General features: G+C 37.7%; 2 protein-coding genes across 3 annotated transcripts in view; one reads left to right on the forward strand and one right to left on the reverse strand.

Moving 5' to 3' along the window:
* The window catches only part of immp2l (inner mitochondrial membrane peptidase subunit 2), a 50351-nt gene that overhangs the window by 21969 nt on the left and 4881 nt on the right, over nt 1-23501 (forward strand). The gene's annotated exons all lie outside the window — the stretch shown is intronic.
* lrrn3a (leucine rich repeat neuronal 3a) lies at nt 13084-23102 on the reverse strand. The gene is made up of 2 exons (XM_087797264.1): nt 22874-23102; nt 13084-15853 (listed from the first exon to the last, which is right to left on the reverse strand). Exon 2 carries the CDS (start codon nt 15516-15518, stop codon nt 13446-13448), a length of 2073 nt encoding a protein of 690 aa, XP_087653390.1. The 5' UTR covers nt 15519-15853; nt 22874-23102; the 3' UTR covers nt 13084-13445.

Genomic DNA, 23501 nt, shown 5'->3' on the forward strand with positions numbered 1-23501 from the left:
TAATCTCCTGAAAAATAAAAGCGTTTTCAGTGTGCAGGGCTTAAGCCCATTTTCTTGTGTAAATATTTCAATTTAAAAAGAGAACTACTGATGAGTACAATGGAGGTCCATGATCAATTAGCGAGACCCTCCTTATTCTTTAAACCTTTTATTGTGCTATTCCGTGTATAGATTTTGATATTAATTGATTTGCTGCAAAAGCACCCTGAAACTTGCAAAATATATGCTTCAATCATTGTTGTATTGCTATCTTGAAGGAAAGTTTTTTCACAAAATACTCGGTATATATGGTTTGAATAGAAATGACAAACAAATGGACTATAATTGTTGTTTGTACTTCAACACTTAAAATCAATGGTTTGTTTATTCCCTCATCTGCTGCTTCTGCTTGAATTATAATAGAGGAGTCTTTTTATTGAGGAATGATTGTTTTGTTTTTTTCTTGTGGAAGCAGCATTGTTATCTCCTGCTGCTGCTATTTTTTTCAAGTGAGGTCTGCGTCAGACTGCAGATGCGCTCATATAAACACTGAGAAGTATATTCTCTTCTGCTTGATGGTCCCTATTCATCATTACCATCGATTTAACCCCTGACAGCTCCCATGGTGACTTTTACATCATATGTTTGCAGATATGTTAGGCTACTTCCGCTTCCGGTAAGCCTTTGATCGGCCTGCTTGAACGTGAGCTCTTGCAATAATTGCCAAAAATAGTCGTTTTAACGACTACTTGTCCGGATATTATGCTCATATGACTAAAGATATGTCAATATATGAAAAGTGTGACGACATGTCGGCGCTGCCGTCTGCCCAGACCTCAACAAAAGGTGGTAAGATTTTTTCATTTCCTCTCTTTAATTCGGCTTTTACTACCAAGTTGAACGTGAGTGACAGCTGTCAACCACGTGACCGCTGCTGTTCTCTTCAAAAGATCCCGCTTTGCGCCTATCAATGACGCGGCGTCATCAGTGACGTCATTGGTGCTGAATGTAGGACTTCTGAATGTTCGCTCCATTACTAATAAATCCTTTCTTCTAAATGATCTTTTCACAAGGGTTAATTTGGATTTATTATGCCTTTCTGAGACTTTGCAGAGAGAGGAAGAGTTTATTCATCTGAACGAACTCTGTCCAGTAGGGAGCACTGTCCCGGGGAAGCCTCGCCTCTCTGGTCGTGGGGGAGGTCTTGCTACAGTCTTTAGGGAGAGTTGTTCTTGCAAAGTGATTCTGACACAGGAATTCACTTCTTTTGAGTCTCAGATGATCTTGGTTGGTTCTACAAGACCTTTCTATTGTGTGTCAATTTACCTTTGTTCTTAAAAGACTTCAGTGGCTTCTTATCTTCCATTATTCAAATGGAATCTGTTCTTATTCTTGGAGACTTTAATGTTCATGTTGATGACGTCACATCTTGCTCTGCTAAAGAACTTTTAACTTTAACAGAAGCCTTTAATTTTGAGCAACGTGTTTCTGAACCCACTCATCAAAAAGGCCACATTTTAGACTTGGTTTTTACTCTTGGCCTCGACATTTCTAATGTATCTGTACATGATGTACATCTGAGTGATCATTCTCTTGTCTTGTTTAACCTGGACTTCATCACCAGATCCTGCTGAGAAGACTAAGGGATGAAGTGGGATGGTCTGGGTCTGTGTTAGAATGGTTCTCATCTTACCTTTCTGGGCGCAGTTTTAGTGTATCTGCCAATCAAATGAGGTCTGAATCGGCAGATCTGTTGTGTGGAGTCCCTCAAGCTTCTGTTCTGGGTCCTTTATTGTTTTTGCTATACTTGATTCCCCTCGGTAAAATAATTCAGAGATTTCCTATGTTTCTTATCACATTTTTGCTGATGACATCCAGCTCGACTGCTCTTTTGATCCGACTGAGCCCCAGAGGCTGAACAGTTTAGTCAATTGTTTGCTAGAAATCAAACAATGGCTGAGTGAAAACACTCTGAAGCTAAATGTGGACAAAACTGAAACTCTGGTGATTGCTTCTGATGATAAGGTTCCAGGGTTGAGTCAGTACTTGGTTGACTTAGGTCAGTCTGTCAAACTGAGCCTGAGTAACCTAGTTATTGTATTTTGATAAAGACATGTCTCTTGTTCAACACTGTAGAAAACTGACCAGAAACTGTTTCCTCAACTGAGAAAAATCTCTAAACTTCGTCCGGACTTCTGCAACAGTTTATGTTCATCTCTTAACAAGAAGGAGCTGTCTCGCCTGCAGTTCAGAACTCTGCAGCAAGAATTCTGACCCGCTCAAGTAGAAGAATTCACATTTCTCCGATCCTTAAAACTCTTCACTGGCTTCCAGTTTCTTTCAGGATCAACTTTAAAATTCTGGTTCTTACTTTCAGAGCTATTCATGGTCAGGCTCATCCTTACATCAGTGATCTGATCCAGCCTTACACCCCAGCTTGGGCTCTGAGGTCTGTGGATCAGAATCTACTGATGGTTCCCTGCACACGGTTCAGGACCAGAGGAGAGAAATCTTTCCAGGCTGTTGCTCCTAAGCTTTGGAACGATCTTCCTCTCTCTTTGCGCTTGATGGAGTCTACTGACTCCTTCAAGAAACAACTTAAGACGTTTTTATTTGTTCAGACTTTTCCTTGTTTTCTGGAACTCCTGTTGTATTATCAGTTTTATCTTGCCTTTTAAAGTATATACTTTATTGAATATTGTTTTGATTGTTTAAGCGCTTTGTGACCCTGGTCTGGAAAAGCGCTATACAAATAAAAATTACTTACTTACTTACTAGTAGGCAGTTTCAGACCAACGGCTAAGCACAGTCTGAGAAATAATTTACACATATTAAGGCATGTCCAAACCCTAACCCTCAACGTTCCATAATACTGTCCACATGTGGGGATTTCTATGATGCTGCTGACCCACGCATGTAGTTTAAACAAACTGTTCATTATTTATGAGGTTTTTAAGCATGCGTTGGGTCTCCTGTCACAGTAGTCAGTACAGCAGAGCTGTCGATGCAGGGGGTTGAGTTGCTGGCTGAAGGGCCATCTGCCACTGCTGTTGTTCTTATCTCATGATTTATTTTCTAAAGAAACAAATGCAAGAAATGTATGAGACTGGAAAGCAACAAGCACAGGGTGGTGCAGCCGCTAAACTATGATCTTATTTTCCGCTTGTCAATTCGCTACAGTGATGCAGACAAGATGGTTCGCGCAGGAAACTAGTTATGAAAGTAAAATTTATCCGTTCAATTTGCAAATTAAACAATATTGGCACAAAGGGGGAATATTTTGACAGATCTGTTCGTTTTATACAACATACTCTTTTATATAAAATGGTTTTATTCCCATAATACTTAAGTGTTAGGAAAAGACCATTTTTAGATGAATGGAAGACTTTGTCCTCCACATCAAGGAGAAAAAAACAAGAGTGTTATTGAGGCCAAATAGTTTCCTTGAAGTAACTTGTGTCAGTTTGAAGGAATGCTCAGAACCGGAGATGGAACTTTGCATGTGAGGGAGACAGATGGCTGTTTCGAGGGAGTAGAATTAAGCCTCAACCCAAGTTGTTCTCTGGCGAAGGACCAGCTGATTATAATATAAAAAGAGAGCACAGACGTTGTGCTAAATTTAACTTTTTTCATAGGATAAAGATGAGAAGTGTGGGTTTTATGAAAAACTAACACAATTGGAGCCAGTAATTGCTAAAGTGTTGAATGATGGTCATTTTAGTAGATTTAGATTTATTTTACCTGTGGTGAAAATTGTTTTCCGTTGCACAAATTCACAGAACGGTACGGAAAAAAACACAAAAAAACGCAGGAATGCACTTAATACAAAGGCACTGTTCAACATAAAAGTGTGGTTTGGTCTGGCCAGGTCACCTTGGCTTTTTGTTAAGGGTTGCTATGACGCATGGTATCAGGATTTTGCTTATTCATGTCTGTCTCAGTGAAATGTGTGTTCAACGCGTATGCTGTGTCCTGTTCTTTTATTTATTAACTTGGAGTGAAGGACCTGTGTTTGGTTCTGTGAAGTTTTGTGATTATTTTGGCGGCTATTCATGAGTGTCATGCATGTCATGCTTATGACAAAAAGTATATTGTAGAAGCAGGTGGAACAGTTCAGTAGAATTTAATCTGACTTTAATAAAGTTGCTGTTTTTTATTTGATCATTGAATTTGAATATTTAAATAAAAATTGTTTTTGTTGAATAATTGAATTTGATTATAATGCAAATTAATTTCCCTTTTTTTAATGTATAGTTCTAATTACAATAATTCAAAAAATAATAATTCATTTTCTTAATTCAATATATTTATTTAGGAGCCTTTTAAATTCAATATTTTAAAAATTAAAAATAATAGTGCCACCAGACAATACCAAAAGAGCCCTGAGTGACTTGAACTTTCAGCAAATCATGTGAGGAGTAGAAGATCGTTTTACAACTTAAAACACTGTCTGGAAAATACTTGAATTGAAGTTCCAATATGGTAACTTTGATTTGACCTATGGGTTCTCAAGAAGCTTACATTACATATCACATTTAATCTGTACTCATAAATAACAAAGTAGAGATAAAATATTAAAACCTTTGAAGCTAACCTATTATTCTAATAATTATTTACATTAAATTATGTCTAGCTTGGTTATAAGTTTAATTTATATGGTCAATTTCTTTGAGCCCCTTTTGTTGTACGTGAATGATGATCATGAACACATCCCACCCCTGAGTACTCATAGTTAAAACATATCACCTTCTCTTTGCGTAGTAAAACCCTTAGACTTGCTGTTTGCTTGTTTCCACCTCTGTGACCTGGAGCAGGCGAGGCACAGTAACATTGATCCACAAAGTTAATTGTTCCAGTTATCTGATGTTCTAGAACCCTCAAAGCCCCTAAATGACCTTGATGATTACATCAACTGTGTTCCTCTAGTGCCTCTCTGATCAGTTGCTCTGATGGTTGATACCATCATGATGGAGAAAGTCACACATTCTCTACCTAAGGGCAAAGGGTTAGGGGAGATGTGTCTTGTGACACACGACATCTTTACTGTCATAGATTTGTATTTACAATGTCAATTATGTGACTTTGCTTCCTGTCAATCAACTGCTCAGCCAAAAGCGTCTCCCTTTTACTTTGTCTGGCAAACAGAAGTAATGAGTTAAATGCAGGTGAGTAGAATAGTAATGATGGTGCAGAGGAATTTTAGCCTTCTCCTTAAACATATTATAATCCCTGCAACTACAATATCATCCTGTTGAATTTTAAAAGATGCCCAGTGTGAAATATGCAAGTGTGCCCTAGAAAGGTTTCCTAAAAAATATTTGGATGAATCAAATTTTGTCGTGCCGGCAAAACAAAACCAGAAAAAATTGTATGCTGTAGATGATAAATAGAAAATATTTCTATCAACTATTTTACCAATGATAATCTTAGACTTAAACGGTTGACTATCTTAAAGCCTCCGCACAGCAAGACACAAAATAGAAAATGATTCTCAAACGTTAATTCATTTTGAGCGATGAATATTTTAGCTCTATGTTGTTTATGTTATTATGCTGATCTCTGTCTCTGCTTTTTGTTATCAACGGCTTCATTAAATTGAAATATCCTAAGGCCACAAAATAATAAGTCTGTGAACAACTGCACAAAACACTATGACATGAGTTCATTTTAAATGGCATCCTTCCCAATTGTATTTTCAGCAGGCTTGACTCTTGTTAGAGTAAAGACACATGTTGATAATATATGACCTGTTACCTTGATCATTTCAACATGCACCTACCCCAGGTTGGATTCACTTGGCCAGAGGTCTTACAGAGGTAAATTCATTTTCATACTCAAGCCCCAGGCCGGTGCATCCATAGCCTCTCTAGCAGACAGGTGTTTTCTTGTTTTGCTTTTTTTTTTCAAAATATATATTTTTTATAAAATGTTATTTTTATTTTTTAATGTTTTTGTTCATTTTTTTTCACTGTGGATTGATGGACATTTTCAAATAATACGCATTGTCAGATATAAGATTTGTTTTGCCTCATTATCTGCATGTTTTTCTGTTCTGTTAAGCATACATTTAGAAAGACATCAAATATAAGTCCGTCGAAAATTATTCCACAGGCTCCAAATGGCCAGCAAGCTGAGTACTTAAGACCCCTGCTGTGAACCATGTGCTATACAAGTGTCTATACTGCAAAAGTATATATTTTATACCTCTACGGTGGACCTTTATTGCAATACACAACAGTATTAAACTCTGCACAACAATATTCATATTTCCCCAGCTGATCAAACTTTAGCTGGAGACTGAAACATCAGGATGAGAGAGGATTCACGTACTTCTCACAGGTACATAACACTTCATCTAGAATAGATTACTTCTTAACAAACAAATCTCTGCAATCAATCATATCAGAAACAAAAATCCATCCTATACTAGTAAGCGACCACGCAACAGTCACACTTGATCTGAATATTAAACCGCAACTGAAGTCTTCCACTCGATGGAGGTTTAACACATCTCTACTGGAAGACAAACATTTTTTAAGAAAGAATGGTCCTTCTTTCTAGAAACTAATGACACACCAAACATCTCCATCACAGCAACAAATCAACCAGATATTTGGAAGATTTAATTAAACGTGAAAAAGAAAAATCATCAATCTCTATTATAAAGGACACTAGTGGAAAATCCTTTCACACACAGGAAGACATTAATAAAGTATTTGAGGACTTTTATAAACGGCTAAATAATGCAGATTTAAACCCAGCCAGGGTTAATCATGAAGTTCCTCAATGGATTAAAATTGCCACAACTTTCTAGCTCTTAACAAGATGTTCATCAATAAATCTCCAGGCTGTTGAGTTCTACAAACACGTGACAGAAGACGCATCAACAACTAGGATTCCCTCATCAATGAACACTGCTATTATTACGCTACTCTTAAAACCTGATAAAGACTCCTCCAACCCAGCTAACTTCCTCCCCCTTTCACTGATCAACACAGACATCAAGATCTTTAGTAAAGTGTTAGCATCTAGAATAGACGTGTCATCCCAACCCTTATACATTCAGATCAAACTGGCTTCATCAAAAGTAGACAGTCCTCTGAAAACACAGGAAAACTATTCAATCTACTACAAATCTCAAATCAAAGTGATTCAGATGACTTAGTATTATCACTAGATGCAGAGAAGGTCTTTGACAAGGTTAATTGGAAATTCTTGTTCTCAACGTTATCAACATTCGGTTTTGGGGAATCATTTATAGGATGGATTAGAGCACTTTACACTTCTTCTATGGCCACAGTCACAACCAATGAGATAATTTCCCCAAACTTTAGATTAAATAATGGCACTAGGCAGGGGTGTCCTCTGTCCCCTTCTCTCTTTGCTCTTTTCATTGAACCCGTTGCAGCATCAATCAGGGAAAATAGAAGAATTAAATGTATCCCAACACCAACTAGGGAACACAAAATAATCCTTTATGCAGATGATGTGCTGATCTTCCTTAGGAAGCCGGAGTCATCTCTTAAAGAATGTTTTAGCAACATCCAAACATTTTCTAGTATCTCCGTGTACACCGTAAACTGGTCAAAAATCAACTATTTTGCACCTGTAAAGGCCAAACAATGTGCCTCAACGTTAGTTTCTCCAAACCATCTAACAGTAGGCAACATTAAATATTTAGGAATCTACATCTCTCCTAATCTATTAGTATTGTTCTCTTTGAATTTATCTCCACTACTTCAAAGGGTACAGGATGACCTAAATTGCTGCACAAAACTACCTTCATCACTTATAGAAAGAATAGAAACAGTCAAAATGTAAATTCTGCCAAAAAAACATCTATTCACAATGATTCCCATCATTCCAAACTGTTCTTGGTTCAAAGCTTTAAACTCTGCAGTTAACTAATTATATTGGAAACATATCACTACATTGCAAAAACCAAAGACACAAGGTGGACTTGAAGCTCCAAATGTTTTACTTTATCATCTATCCTACCAGCTAAAATATCTAACCCAGTGGCTAAAAGACTCTCCTGGCTTGACACAGAACAAGCTCATCGTAACAAACTACTGCTATCAGATCTTCCATTTATTACTCAAACTATTGAAAATCACCAATGTTTTAAAACTCTGACTATAAATACAACCTTAAAGGCTTGGTGGAGAACTTTAAAAATCACAAACTCCCAAAAACTTGCCCCTTCAAACCACTCACACATCTGGCTGATCTCACTATAAAAAAAAAAGATTAAGTTCAGCAACTGGAAGGAAAGGGTGTTACACACCTGCACCATATTGTACAAGAAAATTCGCACATAGGCTTCTCTGAACTAGTAGATACATTTAATATGACAAATTCACAGTTTTTATAATGTATTCAATTGCATTCTACAATTTTTAAATTTCTAAATTAGTTATCTATGAAATACTATTGTTGGACAATGATACCTCACCACAGGATGAACACAATACTATTATACCCTGAATTTGTTATTTTTGTTTTTCTTATATCAGTTTTTAACTTGTGAAGGTATGCTACTAATTTAAAAAAAAACTTTTTCTTTTGATTAAAAAAAAAAAAAAAAAATCTGGACATACATACTCTGTTGTACATGTTATACTGTATTATCAAACTTTCACAACATCCAAATGAGCCTCAGGTTAAGAGACGCGGCTGATTCAGAAACCAAATTATATACAATTAAATGCAGTTTAAATGGCCATTTTAGATGTGCTCTGTGGACCTGGATGACTCTGGTTACCAAAGTAAGTGGCAAGTGATTCTGCAGAAGCAGAAATAGATTTATAACTGAAGTAAAGCTTTCAGAAGCTTGCGTGAACACAGTCAATTGTAGTGCACCTCATGACACGGGATGGGACGAAGGAACTGCAAAATTATGAAGCCAGGACCACTATGAAATGGTCCATGTTGTAGGAATGTAAAAGTTAAAGTCCAGACCAAATTCAATGGGAAATCTGTGGCAAGACCCCCGCTCACAGACGCTATCCATCTAATCTGTTTGAACTTGAGTGGTTTTGCAAAGAAATTTCTCCCTCTATATGTGAAAAGTTTGTAGAGCAATATCATGTTCAAGGGATATGATTTTGCAAACCATATCTCTAAATAGAAGAATAAACAACAAATGTCTTTACACATCAAGACAGGAGGCTTACATTTTTTGGAAGAAGTTCTCGGTCTAACTTTAATATCCAAATGGACAAAAGTGTGAGAACTGGTATGCGAGAAAGCAGGCAGAGTATTGGTGACTGCAATCTTTCCCCTCCCCACATGATGATGGATATAGTGAAATATAAAGTCATTCTTTTTAAGAGCTCTCCTCTGGAGGCCAGATGGGAGGAGACGCTCTAATAAAGGGAGTGAAGGTAATGCAGAGAGCGGGAGTGAAAGTTCAACTTGTGCACTGGCAGCTGAATAAGAACAAGGTCGAGATAGATGAGTGCTAGCTGGGGGTCTGACACCAACCGTCTTCCTCTGATAAACCCAGACAAACTCCTCTGCAGTAAACCAGCAAAGTGTGAGAAGACATTTGCAAAAGGTAAAGTTAACTGGTTTTGTTAACATCTTCTCTACTAAAATAACAATCAAACATGCCTTAATATGTGTAAAGGCTTAACAAACACTTGCAGGGAAGGTTTTAGGGTAACGATTGAAGATGATAGCAAAGCAGCGTCTCCCGCACTCATTGCATTGCAGATAACAACATGAGACGGCTAATAAGATACAAACTCATTATATAGAAGTAAGTGACTCGCATAGTGTCGAACTACTAATATTAGAGCTATAAACTGACATTAAGTGGGTGCATTCCTTAAGCCAGAGGGATTCTCAAAATCTTTAATCCGACATGAGTGTAAATTCTTCGGAAACTTAAAAAATGTTTATGGATATGTTTCACTGGCCATTCAGATCAAGCTAAAGCTAGCTAAGGCAGAATTTCATCATAAAAGAGATTTTCATAGATCATGCACGGTGAAAAAACGTTGATGTTTAACAAATCATAGCAGAGTGGATGTTATTAAGGTAAACAATATTTAATCTTCAGAAAAACTAAGTGTTTTTCAGTGAATGTGTATTTTGTGATGGAAAAGAAAAAAGAAAAGTGAGTAATACTTTGATTTTATTTTTTTATATTAATGTTATTTAATCTGAGCCAAATCATTTGTGTAAACAAAATAAATGAAACTGAAAAATACAGCTATAGATATAAACCAAATGAACCTTCTTTACTTCCCTCTTAAAGATAATATTTGATTTATGAAAGACTAACTGACAATTAAGCACTTTGACAGTTTTTAAATATAGTGCTATGGAAAGATTTTAATAACCCACACCTTTTATCAACACTAAAACTTGTACAGTCACAATGAACTCCTGCAGGAGGAAGGAGGCGGCTCCTCCTGCCATTTTTAAATAATGGTTTAAATGTAATCACATTCGTCACACCACATTTAATCATAGATATATATATACATTTAATTATTTTTTTCTATTTAATTTCTACACAGACCATATGAACCAAACTTTTGGTTTGTTAGAGAGTTATTATCATGGGTTTATTTTCCATTTATTAGTATTTTTATTTATTTGTGTGTGTATATATACAGTATATATATATATATATATATATATATATATATATATGAAAGTATTTAAATGGACTGTTTGATTTGGACAATTATTAATGTCACATTCAACCTTTTTTAAAAAAGTGTCTTGATCTTACATTCAGTTTAGAGCTTTTTCAAATGGTTCTGCTATGTGTGTGGTCTCTGAACTTCTTTTTTTCAGTTTCATAATTGGTACCTCATCTTGCATGTAATTGTGTTTTTAAATAAAGTCATTACTAGTAATGGTCACATGGACAACTGGTGGTGATAAAATAAAATAACATTTTTATATGAACCTAACATTACAGAATTTTTCTGTCATGGTTGTTAAAGAACTTATATTAAATTAAATTTTATTACAAACCTGTAAACTTCACCTAAACTTAAAAGTGTTTTTTTTTCTCTCTATCTTAGATAAATTACAAAAAACACAACAAATTTAGTACAATGTTATAAATAATGAAATTCTAGAACAATGTAGGACCAATCATTTCAAATGTGTTCTCTATTCTCTTCCTCTAGTGAGTGTCTTGGTGGCGCTAATGATTACACCAAATTATAACCACCATGCTACTGTATTAAAGCTGTGATATGTATATTTTTATTTTAGTATCTGAGCTCTAGAGCAAAAAACATGACTGAATGACTATAAGGTTCTGGGACGGAAGTGAGAAAAATGGGATTTTTCAATCTGTATTTACTCACTTACCGCTCGCCCAACTGGCCTACTGAATGTTAGCAATGAGCTAATAATTCATGAGAAAATAGCTAAACTGTCTACTGGAGTTTATTTTAGTCCATAAGGGAAACATTTCTGTCGTGCAAGGGTTGTAATGAGCATCATTTATTCACTGACAATTATTTGCCTCTTTACATGGACTGTTACCCAGAAATGTGAATCGTATAACAACTCAGCCCGTAAATCACCAACACTTGTGTTAAGTGGTTAGGCTACATCTGGGCATTGAATAGCGCAAGACAATAATAATTTATAGTATTTCCTGACTCCTGTTTGTTTGTCTTGCATAAAGGATTTACGCTGCCCCTCTCCGAGAAGATGAACCGGTATTGAACCCAAGTTATACTCCACAGCTCAGGTGAATAAGTATACAAGCAGCTTAAATATGAGCTGCCATCTCTCTTTAATCTCTTCATTCCTCTGAAAAATACCCATAATCCTCCTCTCTGTTAAAGCCTTGTTGCTGCCTGTGGAGGCAGACTGTCACCCTGAACCTGAATTGACTTCTTTATGTTTTTTGGGGTCCATTTCTCTCAGGAAGCATTTAACAGTTAAATACTTACTGCAACCACTTAAGAAGCAGCTCAGCGTGTCTCCAAGGTCATACAACAAGGAGGACAGTGTGGGCTCTTGTTGACCTGTTCCCTACAAGCCCCTGGTAGATCGCATTTTAGCCAAGCCGGTGGTGATTAATAGGAACGCTGTAACAGTTCTGTCCGCGTTTGCTGGAACCGCTTGGATCTATAACCCAATCCTCCTGATAAATGTCTCGTGAAGCAAATTTCTCACTGCCGACGCCTCAGTTGAAGCCTTACTTTGGATTTTCATATGAAAGTAAATATGTGAAATATGCATGTAAATGGTGAATTATATAATCATTTCTGTAGGTAGGAACTCCTCCTCCGGAAATCACATTTCCTACTGTTTTCAAGTTTGTATTTGCGTTCTTAGCCTGTCAAAAATGTAGAAATGTTTTTACTCAAAAGTTGTATTGTTAATTGAAAGGCATTAATGAGACTAATAAAGTTATATCTATCTACTAAAGTTTGTCAGCAGGTATTTGACATAATATGTCAGGCTGTATAATAATGGGTTCCAATTTTAGCTTACAGGGTGAGAATGTACTAATATATTAAAGACAATACTCAACTTGTTTCGCACATTTTCTTGATTAGTGTTTACAAAAAAAAAGATTTCCTCCCAACATTTTTTTTTTCCAGCAGCAACAATCCCTTCGTATGTGCAGTAAAGCCAACAAACACTTAATGCAGCACAGCAGTACTTCCTCTCCTCTTGGCTTATATAAGTCATACTGCTGCTTTTGGATGGGATCTAAATGACTATTAGTCTGACTTTTTTCTTGATCAAATGACCCCATCCCTCAAAGAACTAGTAAACTTTAAATTGAAGAAATATCTATAAATCTCTAATTATACTTCTGTTTTGTTCAATAATGTCTCAATTAAGACACACTCGTGCTCAATGTGCTAGCTTGGGAACCAAATAGAAACTTAAAGTACAACAGTGCAACTACATGCTTTAAAAGTTCCAGAGTGAAAGTAAATGAGAAGTATCTAATTAGCATCTTAACCTTAAATTGCTTCTGTCAAGAGACAGAGTTTTTCTACTTCCATTAGGGGGGGTATTATATTTTATTACTTTCCTGGTGGATTCTAAGTGATGCACATGACAATCAAAGTTTTTTCACACAAGTTTATTGTATAAAAAAAAAAAATAGTTGATCATAAAACTGTGTACATATCAGTGGCCGTTATTTTCCACTAGAAAACAACGACATCAACATCAACAACAACATGAGCTTTGATTCTGGTCATTGTCCTCGTTTGGCATCAGTAATTCTAACACAGAAAAGTAAAGAAGCAGTTCCTTTAGTTACTCAGCAGAAACTGGCAGATTATAGAGGCTTGTTTTTGTAGGGTTTTTTTCTGTTTGAGGCGTCTTATAACACAAACTGGTTACAGATTTCTTGTCGTTCGTCTTTTGCAGCAACACTGCTGTGAAAAAGTCTGATTGAAGCTTGGAAGTTTTAACTGTCTTGCTGTCCGCCTTAACTGAAGCCCAAACAAAAGTGTCAGTTATATGGACTCTTCTGGTACTTGGATTACAGTTGCAGTGACTTTCATCCCTGATATAGCACATTCCATATAAGTATTAAAAGAGGAAAATGTTTCCAGTTCTGCTGTCATTTTTGTGTAAAACGCTTGTTTGTACAAGGACCTATATATGACTATGGAAGCTACAGCAGCCACTACTAGTAAGAGAGCACAGACAACAACTTCTGGTCCATCCATGATAACGGTTTCCTTCACAGGGATGATTTCTATGGTTGTGGTAATGTTGATGCAGTCCCTGCTATATCTATAACCAGTTACTTCAACACAAACCTGGTAATGAGTGGATGACTTCAGCTGCCTAATATGGAACTTTTTGACATCAGCGGGCAGCCGTGCTGTTAGTGGTGTTGAGGTAACACTGTTGTTTTCTAAGACTGACCAATGTAGTTGCGAAACTAAGCGTCCTGAGCTTTCCCAGGAAACTAAAACGGAGTGTGACTCAACAGATGTGGTGTAGAGATGCAGAGGCTGATTGTGATGATGGTATCCATCCACAACCACAGTAACTGACTTAAGATCAGCGCCAACAATATTGTGGGCAATGCAAGTATAGGTGCCAGCCTCTTTTGTAGAGGCATCATAAATGTCAAAGGTTCCTTCTGGGTGAATGTAGTACTTCTCGAACACACTGCCAGGAGAGACTCTGTCACCTGATGGTGTTACCCAATAGATCTCTGGCTCTGGCTCTCCAAACGCCCGGCAATGGAGTGACAATGACCTTCCCTGTTGCAATACAACACGATTCGGCAGGCTCATCGTTGAGATCAATGGAAGGCAAATCTCGGTCATCTCTCTGAAGTGCACCAGTTGAACTCGCTGGCCATTGTACTCTGGCGGATCCATGCAGAAAAGAGAATCTGGCTCCATGAAGCGGACAGCAGTTCTGTTCATGTTGATCCAGCGGATGACACAGTCGCAGCGTATCGGGTTGCTGTGCAGGTTCACCTCTTGCAAGTTAGGCAACGACTCCACTGTTCTTTGGTGGAGTGCACTTAGTGCATTGCTGTTGAGCATCAGTGTCTCCAGACGGGGTAGCTTGTGGAAGGCTCTGGGGTGGATGTAGGACAGCCTTGGATTGTTTGTTGCCTCAATTTTTGTCAACTCGGGCAGATTATTCAAAGCAAAGCCATCTATTGATACAAGCTCAGGCATGCTGTTGATACCGAGCTCCTTAAGATGCATCATGTCCATAAAGTCTCCACCCTGGACCCTCTCTATGGGGTTTTTATTCAAATCCAAAAACTTGAGATTCTTGACTCTTGTCAGTACCAACCTTGGCACACTGCTGAGTAGGTTGTCAAAAAATGAAATGCTTTCTAAATTATCTAGCCCAACTAGTGCGTCATCTGGGATCTCAGTCAGATTCATCCTGGAAAGCACAAGGCTCCGAAGGTTGATCAGGGGTTTAAAGTTCATGTCTGACAACTCTGCGATAGGGTTTTCTCCAAGCATTAGTATCTGCAGGTTAGTAAGTGGCTCAAACCATTGGCTGTTGATGCTCGTCAGTTGGTTGGAATTAAGATGAAGCCGCAGCAGCCTACTTAGGCCTTGAAAGGCTTCAAGGCTGATTGAGTTAATGAGGTTGTGGTTGACGTAAAACTCCTGAAGGTTAGCCAGGGAGGCGAGACAACTGTCAGAGAGCTGCTCTATCCAGTTCTCCTCCATGTGTAGGGACAGCAGCTGGGGAAGAGACCCCAAACAAACATCTCTCATCGTGGAAATGTTATTCTGAGACAAGTCGATTTCAGTGAGATTTGACAAGTCTTCTAAATTTTTCTGGATGGCAACAATATTGTTGGTCTGCAGTAGAAGGACTTGTGTATCCGATGGGAGTCTGTGTGGAAGGTTTGGCAGGCCCAGGTCATTGCAGTCCACAGTGGCTGCCTCAGTGTAAACTGAGCTGGGGGAAAACCATGGTCGTGTCTCGCAGCGGCACAACACGGGGCAGGGAGGAGTGCCCTCTGAGGCCAGAACCAGGGAAAGCTCTGCAAGTAAACAAGCCACCATGGCTGTCTCCTTCATCTTGACTCCCATAGTCCCCTCAGTCAGTAACTGGCCCTTACGGAGTCCACTGTTAGCACTGTTAACTTCACAAATAAAGGCTCATTTGTAATGGCAGCAATACTAGATTTCTACTGACACCCTGTCCCTGTAGTACTGGTTCTATAGTCTTCCAGGCTCCTGGCAACAAGAAAAAAAGGCTTAGTTCTTTCAATGCCAGGTTGTCATGTGTGCTGGGATATGTCAAGGGCGTTGTATCCTTCAGAGAGCATTGCTGTGCTGCTGAGAGGCGTAAGAGTGATTCGTCCCTAGCTGATACATCCCTCAGTCTTCCGTCATGATTAAAATTCAGCGGTGTCAGTTTCCATCTGGAGAGACAAGGAATAAAAAAGAACAATCAGAACTACTGTTGTCGCAGGTATCAACATTCACTGACACCTGAATATTGCAAACTAGTAACTAATTTGAGTTTTGCTATGAAAGTGAACTCGTAAATTTCAAGTTTCTACTTAAGTGGAAAACTATCTGATGTTGATGCTGGATTTTAAGTATTGTTTGAGCTTCGTCTTGTTGGCCAAAATAGGTCAATAACATGACCTAACCACACGTTCATTTCAGTACTGTCCACCATAAAAACAGTTTTAGTGCAAATTCAGATCACATCTAAATCATCACATAGAATTCTCAACAACAGAAAATACATTTTATATGTACATTCAGAGTATGTTCATATTTTAGGAGCCAAGCCACCTCTTTTTCACAAGAGTTGAAAATTTTAATTTTATGTTTTTGGTTTTTGTTTTTAAACATCATTGGTTAATCAAACAATTTGGACTCAACTCTTGTTTGAATATGAGAACGTGCTTATTGGCATGAACGGTAGCTGGATTCTTGATTTATTAAACATTCAAGTTAAAGAAACCTTAGTAAGTGTATCTGGTTTCAATGTGGTGTAGTTAAACCCACCAATCCACTTCTGTGCACGGAGAAAAACCAAGGTCCTGCAGAGAACTATAAACATCTCAATCATCTTTTAGCCATTGTGACTGTGACCCCTTTCCCCCTGCAAAGTAATTCACTGAGAGCTAAAGCTCAAATACAAAACAGCTACCCAGCTAAATGGCACACCCAAACTAAAGCCATCAACAGAGGCACTTATATATTCTATGTTAAAATATATGGGTATTGTTCCTATAAAAAACACATTGAGACCAAGAAACTCGAACTTCAAAATTGTACATTCATTAGTTTTGTGAGGAGAACATATCTTTAAACATGTTCCTTTATTTCTGTTGTGTCTTTGAGTTTTAGCATCTTACAATTGGGGATGAGCTGGACCAATGTGGGGGGGTTTCACTGTGTCAACACTGCACGCATTGACGTTTTGATTAATTTGTGACCTTGTGCCTTGATGCCGTCACGAGTGATCCGCAGTAGATGAACTGCTCAGGAAAGTGGGAGGTGTTGAAGAGGATGAGCCATGACACTTCATACATAAATTACTGCAGTTCTGGTTTATCAGTTTTGTTTGGACCAAATGCTTGTTATTGGGCTTGTTCTCTTACATTTTGACATTAATATTTTATTTGACAACTTCTATATGGGTTTATGTCTTTAGTGGACAATGAATTCTATAAGAGAATTGTAGAGGAGACAAAACATGTGTTGTTAATTAGAGCTAGATATTTTTGTATGCATGAAGTACTTGAAAGCCCTCTGGATCTGAATGAGAGTTGTCTGGAGAACATCTGTACCATCACTTTAATTGGCTTTGTGTTTTATTGTAAAGTTAGAACAGTGTGTAACAAGTTCCTTTTTTTTATTTGACTCGTGGTTTATCATAATGGGTAAAAATAAAAGTCCTAATGTTTTTAATTGCAATAATTTTAACTTGATATCTCTAGAGTGGAGAAAAACATTTCATTCACAGTATTCATCTACTCTTTGAATATATACTGAATACATTTAAGAATGTTTTCACTGCCTGCCAGAGAGCGATAAAATATTTGTCTCCGTGTTACATTTATTGACTTTTTGTGTTTATGATTGCCCTTTGAAACATTTATTTATTGTGTTGCTCTTCCGACGATCTACTGTGCGACTACTTCCACTTGAAGCCAGCCTATGTTTTTCTATAAAGGCTTATCATACCCTTCTTAACTGTACACAATTACTCAACTTGTTAATACTATCCAAAAACATTTTATTTTTATGTAAAGGGGAGATTTTCTACATATATATTGTAATTTCCAGACTATAGAATGCACCTAAATATTAGCTGCATGTCTACAGTTAAATGACAAAAATAATTTGTGCATATGAAGTTGCATAATGTCTATGCAGTAACAAAAGATAGTTACACACAATTAACACAGCAGTAACACAAGTGAATAAAAAAGATGACCACCAGAATAATCATTGTCAAGTTTGGAAATCACATTATATTGTTTGTCCTTTGATTGTGTCTCTCTATATATACAAACTGACTGTATGTAAAATAAATATGATAGATACTAGATAATATAAAACAAAATTATATATATACTATTTATTTTAAGGAAACCTTTTGGCAGAGGAAGTAGACTAACGTATGGCATTAAGCGTCATTGGGAATCAGACTCTTTTATCCGCTCACATTTGATGCACGATTCCAAACACTGTGCTTTGATTCTCATCAATCTCTGAGTTTCAAGATAGTAAGTAAGTAAGTAAGTAATATTCATTTATATAGCGCTTTTCGAGACCAGGGTCACAAAGCGCTTTAACAATCAAAACAATACTCAAAACAGTACATACTTCAAAGATCAAGACAACACCGAGAACAACACAGGAGTTCGAGAAATTCAAGGAAAAGCCTGAACAAATAGAAACGTCTTAAGATGTTTCTATTTAAACAATGAAAGATAAAAGATAAAACCGAGAATTATAGATTTTGTGCACATTTTATGAGGGAATACCTGTTTCGTCTTCAAGCGCAGAGCGTTGTTGTGATCTCAGGATCCAGGCAATGGATCAAGAAAGCAAAAGCCTGGAGCATGTTTTTCATCTGCTAAAAGATAATGCACCAACTTCCACTAGACTCGAACCGCTTCTGGTCAGATCTGCCTTCCACATCCAAATATTAAATTAGTGGTCAACACAGACTTTACTAACCCCTTACCATCCTGTCACCAATACTTTTGAAACCTCTGGGCGGTCGTCCAGATTAGTTCTAATCAGAAGACCAACTCTTTGTGGCCAAGTTCCTGTTAAAACCCAGCTGTCCTATTTCACACTGCTAGGACAAAGTAACAGATCAATTGGATCTTTGTTTCAGTCACCTGCTCGACCTGAACACATTCTTCTTTCTTAAAACGTTTGTTTAAAAATGATCTTTCAAAATACACCCTAATATTGTTTTTTGTTCTCACGTTTCAAAAGGCTACAATTATGCCAAATCTGCATTTTTTTTTTAAAATTATGTTGTTTTTCTAATCCAACCTCAGGGTATTTAATTGTTTAGTGTCATCTTACAGTTGCCAAAACAAAGCATCATTACTGATAGTGTTTCATTTGTCCAGTTTTTGGTCTGATTATACGCCTCTGATTTTAAATTGTTGCTGCTCGTATCTGTCTAGAATTGCAGAAATGCTGCCCTTTGAAATGTCCAATAGACAAGTTTGCTGTAAATCATATCCATTTAATTAATTTAAATAAATTATTGAATTTATTAGAAAACTTCTTCTTTCAGTTTGAAAAGTTGGCAGGACATTCTGGTCCTGAGTCTGCCTCCAGAGAGCAAATGCTCATATTTAAAAACTCAACACCTCATAGGTTAGCCTTTTAAATAACTAAACGTCTTGTGGTATATTTCTTGTCTTGAAACAAAGAAAATCATCAAAACATTAAGATCTAATCAACACTTTCCCATTCATGCTCTCTATTTCTTCTCTTTCCATCTTCTATTGATTTACTATTACCCAGCTCCCTTGTGTCCCAGCCGCCCCCTCCTCCTTCAACTTGTTAGCATCTCCAGCATCAGAGTTTGCATTTAGCTCAACAATCCCCTGAGACACACTTGTCTTTTTAATCAGCAGCGTGTCTACCACTAATTACCTTGACACACACACACACACACACACACACACACACACACACACACACACACACACACACACACACACACACACACACACACACACACACACACACACACACACACACACACACACACACACTCTGGTGTGTCCCTGGTTCTGGTGTTCAGCAGTGCTATTGCTGGCTGAGTTTTACACACTCAATGAATGCAAAATGATTTTCTTGGTGGTGAGACAGGGCTCTGAAAAAAACGAAATTCTAATTTGAAAAAGGATGAAATATACTTGAAGATGGTTGTAAACAATTGAAGACAACTAGGAGGTTCTAGTGCTCCACAGTCACTTAGATGCTCAAACCAGTTTTCATCTTGATAATGAGGTTGATGAGTGTTTTTCTATTTCTTTTTACCATTACCATTTTACCAGAGAGCCTTGTTTAACCTTTGCTGATGTTCACAAATATTGTCAATTTTTAACAACATTTGTGTCATCCATATAATCTCATGCGTTAGGACAGCATTTGGTACAGTTTTCTGGGTCTGACATTTAACAAAAAAGAGAGAGGCTTAAATTCTTTACAACTTATCTAAATGGTAATTCATAAGACAGTCAAAATGTAATCACCTTTTCCTCTTTGCACATTTTCTGAAAATGTAGTTGATCCTGTATCAAGATTACCATTGTTCCTACGATGCTTTTCCTGTTATTTAGTCTAAACGTATTTTCATTCATGTTTTAAAAGTGGGCTCTAAGATTATCTAAAAAAAAAAAAACATGTATAGATTTAACTTTAACTTACTAATTTAGTTTGGATGAACATATACAAATATTTCCTGCTGTTTCTGTTCAGTTCCCACCAGAACCCGATCAGCTACTGAACTGGGACTTCATGCTCATTTCTTCGAGCAACGGATGCCTCTGTGCCAGTGTGCTGCTCTTTTCAATTGTACATTCGTAATTTGCTGCTGCATCGAATATTGACCTCGATAAGCTCTACTCAAGTACACCAAAAACAACGCTTATTATGTAGACTGTGTAAAGCGTTTTCTTTCTGCCAGTTTAATTTGCCTCAATGGTACTAGATTTATATAATAAAGCACCCAGTGAACACATTTATGATTTGTCAGTTATTTGTGAAGCCACACAAAGACATCTGGTCTTTAACCAGCAGTTCAATTAATTTATTAATTTATTCATCATTTCAATTGAGTTGAAATCAAATATGTGACCCAGAAAAGATAAAGAATTAAAGTTGCCGGGGCTGAAGCAGGACATCACTCATCCCCTTCTAGCTTTATCTTTTTCAGTTAAAATGTGATTTTTTCTTTTTTTTGTCTTTGCTCAGTCATTGTCATTTATTATGGATTTATGTATGTGAGTTGCTGAGCTGTGCAGGGTGTTGAAACCGTACAGCAATTGCAAGCTTAATATACATGATTGATATTTATACAAGTTTCATTGTGTCTTTAGTGACACTTTTCAGGTTAAAATGTCTAAACTTTGCAGATAAGCAAAGAGCCTAGATTCTTTGGTGACATGCAGAGAGGTCAATGTTATCAAGGGCAAGTAAGGGAATCAAGCCAATGAGCTGATACTGACTGAATCCTATGGCTCAGAGCTGGCTGTGTCAAAATCTTTTATTCTTATTTTTATACAAGATTCATGGTGATCATAAAGGCACTTTCACTTTTCCACTTACTATAGACTACCAAGCAGACTGACAGTCTTTTAAATCTGACTTGAGAGACGGAGGGTAGTCAAGAAAACTTGAGCAATGCCAAGTGTTGCCAAGAGTTGTTTTTTGTGTGCTCAAAAAAAAGGACTCTTGTGAAGACGGTTTGTCCTCAATAAGGTCACTTCGGAATCTCAGTATTCTAAAATGTAACTTGGTTATGGTGATTCTTAGTTATAGCAAAAAGGCCTGAGGATTTTGGCGTGCAAAGCTTCTATTAATAGACAGTGGATGGGACCATAACAAAATGCTATTGCACAACGGTGTGTGACCATTATGCAAGGATCGTGCATATTATCAGACCACAGAGGACCAATTAGTAACTTAACTCGGGCAGTTGTAATGTGGAACTAAGGGTAGGTATGCGCTCTTTTAGTGCTTTTCCAGTTTCCAGTATTTCTTTAACATACACATATCACATCTTTAAAAACAAATAGATTTTGCTCTTAATATCCTACTAAGTGTACTGCTATTACTTTTTATTATCATTTTTAGTATCATTATTATTATTATTTCCATTATTCTATATATACTCTATATATATTCATATGTAGCCCTCGTAATCCATGTTTCACAATAATTTCAACCTTCAATCATTCTTCTTTAAAGAATGATTTTCAGACATTGAAGTGATTCCCTCTACATTCCCAGATGGGATCTCTTCGTTCGAAAAAAAAAAAAAAGAAAGAAAATCCACACGCAACTCTAAAGAACATGACTTACTTATGATCTGCTACACTCTCTTAGCGTTCCTTTAAAGATATCAAGTCATGTTTATTTAATTTGCCTGTGTTTCTTAATTAAGTTACACAGAAGCCTGTTTTTCTTGGGCTTGTTTCCTCTAATTAAAAGAAACTTTGCTACGAATCCTCGGAGGAATGAGGCCATGAAAGAAGGACAAGATCTTGCATAGCACTTGCAGTGGTTTCTCAGAGCCCCCTTTAATCTAACCTTAGCCTTTCTTTAATGCTGCTTCATGTTGCTGGTCGCGTCTAATGACCCTGACTGTAAGAACATACCGGTTGCAAATACAAAGACATGCCGCTACGCCGCTGTTAATCACCAGCTAATACAGAAGCTGGAGGGTGAGGAAAGAAGGGAGGGAGTTGTGGGCTGAGATGGAAGTTCTGGTAAATTAGGCAAGCAGTGGTGGGAGCATCATTCCGCCTGCAGCCTCGCCGTGACCTGCACTTCTAAACTCCACATAGAGGCATCTCTGTGCTGGAGACTCGGGATAATATCATTCACTAATGAAGGTGGGACGCGTCATTGGAGCTCAGGAAGCTTCTCTGTCACTTTTCTATGTCATCCCACTTCCTAAGGGTCTTGTTGTCTGAACCAGTTCTATTAGAAGATCTTAGAAGCTCACCGGTGAAGGACAAACCTGTGGATGACATGACTTGCATGCAAAATGAATGATGTTTAAAATCTCAAACAAGCAGAGTGGATGAGCTTCAGAGCTGTTTTGTGATTCTGCTCACCTGTCAGAACTGCAGGCTGAGCTGCCACAGTGCTCAAGGACTACCGCAGTCCTCACACAACACACACACACACACACACACAAACAGAGAATCACTCACCAGTGTAAGAGGTTTTCAACACGTTCCTGCATCAGATTAGCAGCAGGTATTCCAGCCATGGCTGCTGCAGCACTCCGTGAGTGTGTGCAGAGATTGGCAGCAAACATGCCGTGCAACCACCAAACAGGATCAGCACTTGCTATTTTCCTCAACTGTCTCTGAGAGCAAACGTCTTCTTGCCTCTCCTCCTCACAGCAACTGAGCTGTGTGGCGGGAGGGGAGGAGGAGAGCAGACGGGGGAGGGAGATGATGGAGGAGGATTGAGAGAGATTGAATTGATGGAAGAAGAGTGGGAGGAGGAGAGAAGCAGAAGAGGATGAGATTGGGTGAGAGAGAGGGACAGTGATAGAATGAGCGAGGGGGACAGAGGTAGGTGTGTGAGGGACATTGAGAGTGAATGACAGTGTTTGTTCCTCTATCCTTCAACTGCTGTTAGTGTAGAGATCATCCATCATCATACACACACACACACACACACACACACACACACACACACACACACACACACACACACACACACACACACACACACACACACACACACACACACACACACACACACACACACACACACAGAGAGAGAGATTCAACAACAACCAATAAGTGTAGAGCACCCTGACTGGAAGAG

The sequence above is a fragment of the Callionymus lyra genome, chromosome 8 (genome assembly GCF_982586985.1).
Source record: "Callionymus lyra chromosome 8, fCalLyr1.hap1.1, whole genome shotgun sequence".
Taxonomy (NCBI): domain Eukaryota; kingdom Metazoa; phylum Chordata; class Actinopteri; order Syngnathiformes; family Callionymidae; genus Callionymus; species Callionymus lyra.

What these genes read in the sequence shown, in the direction of transcription:
- lrrn3a (XM_087797264.1), bottom strand. Translation starts at nt 15,518, where the DNA reads ATGGGAGTCAAGATGAAGGAGACAGCCATGGTGGCTTGTTTACTTGCA.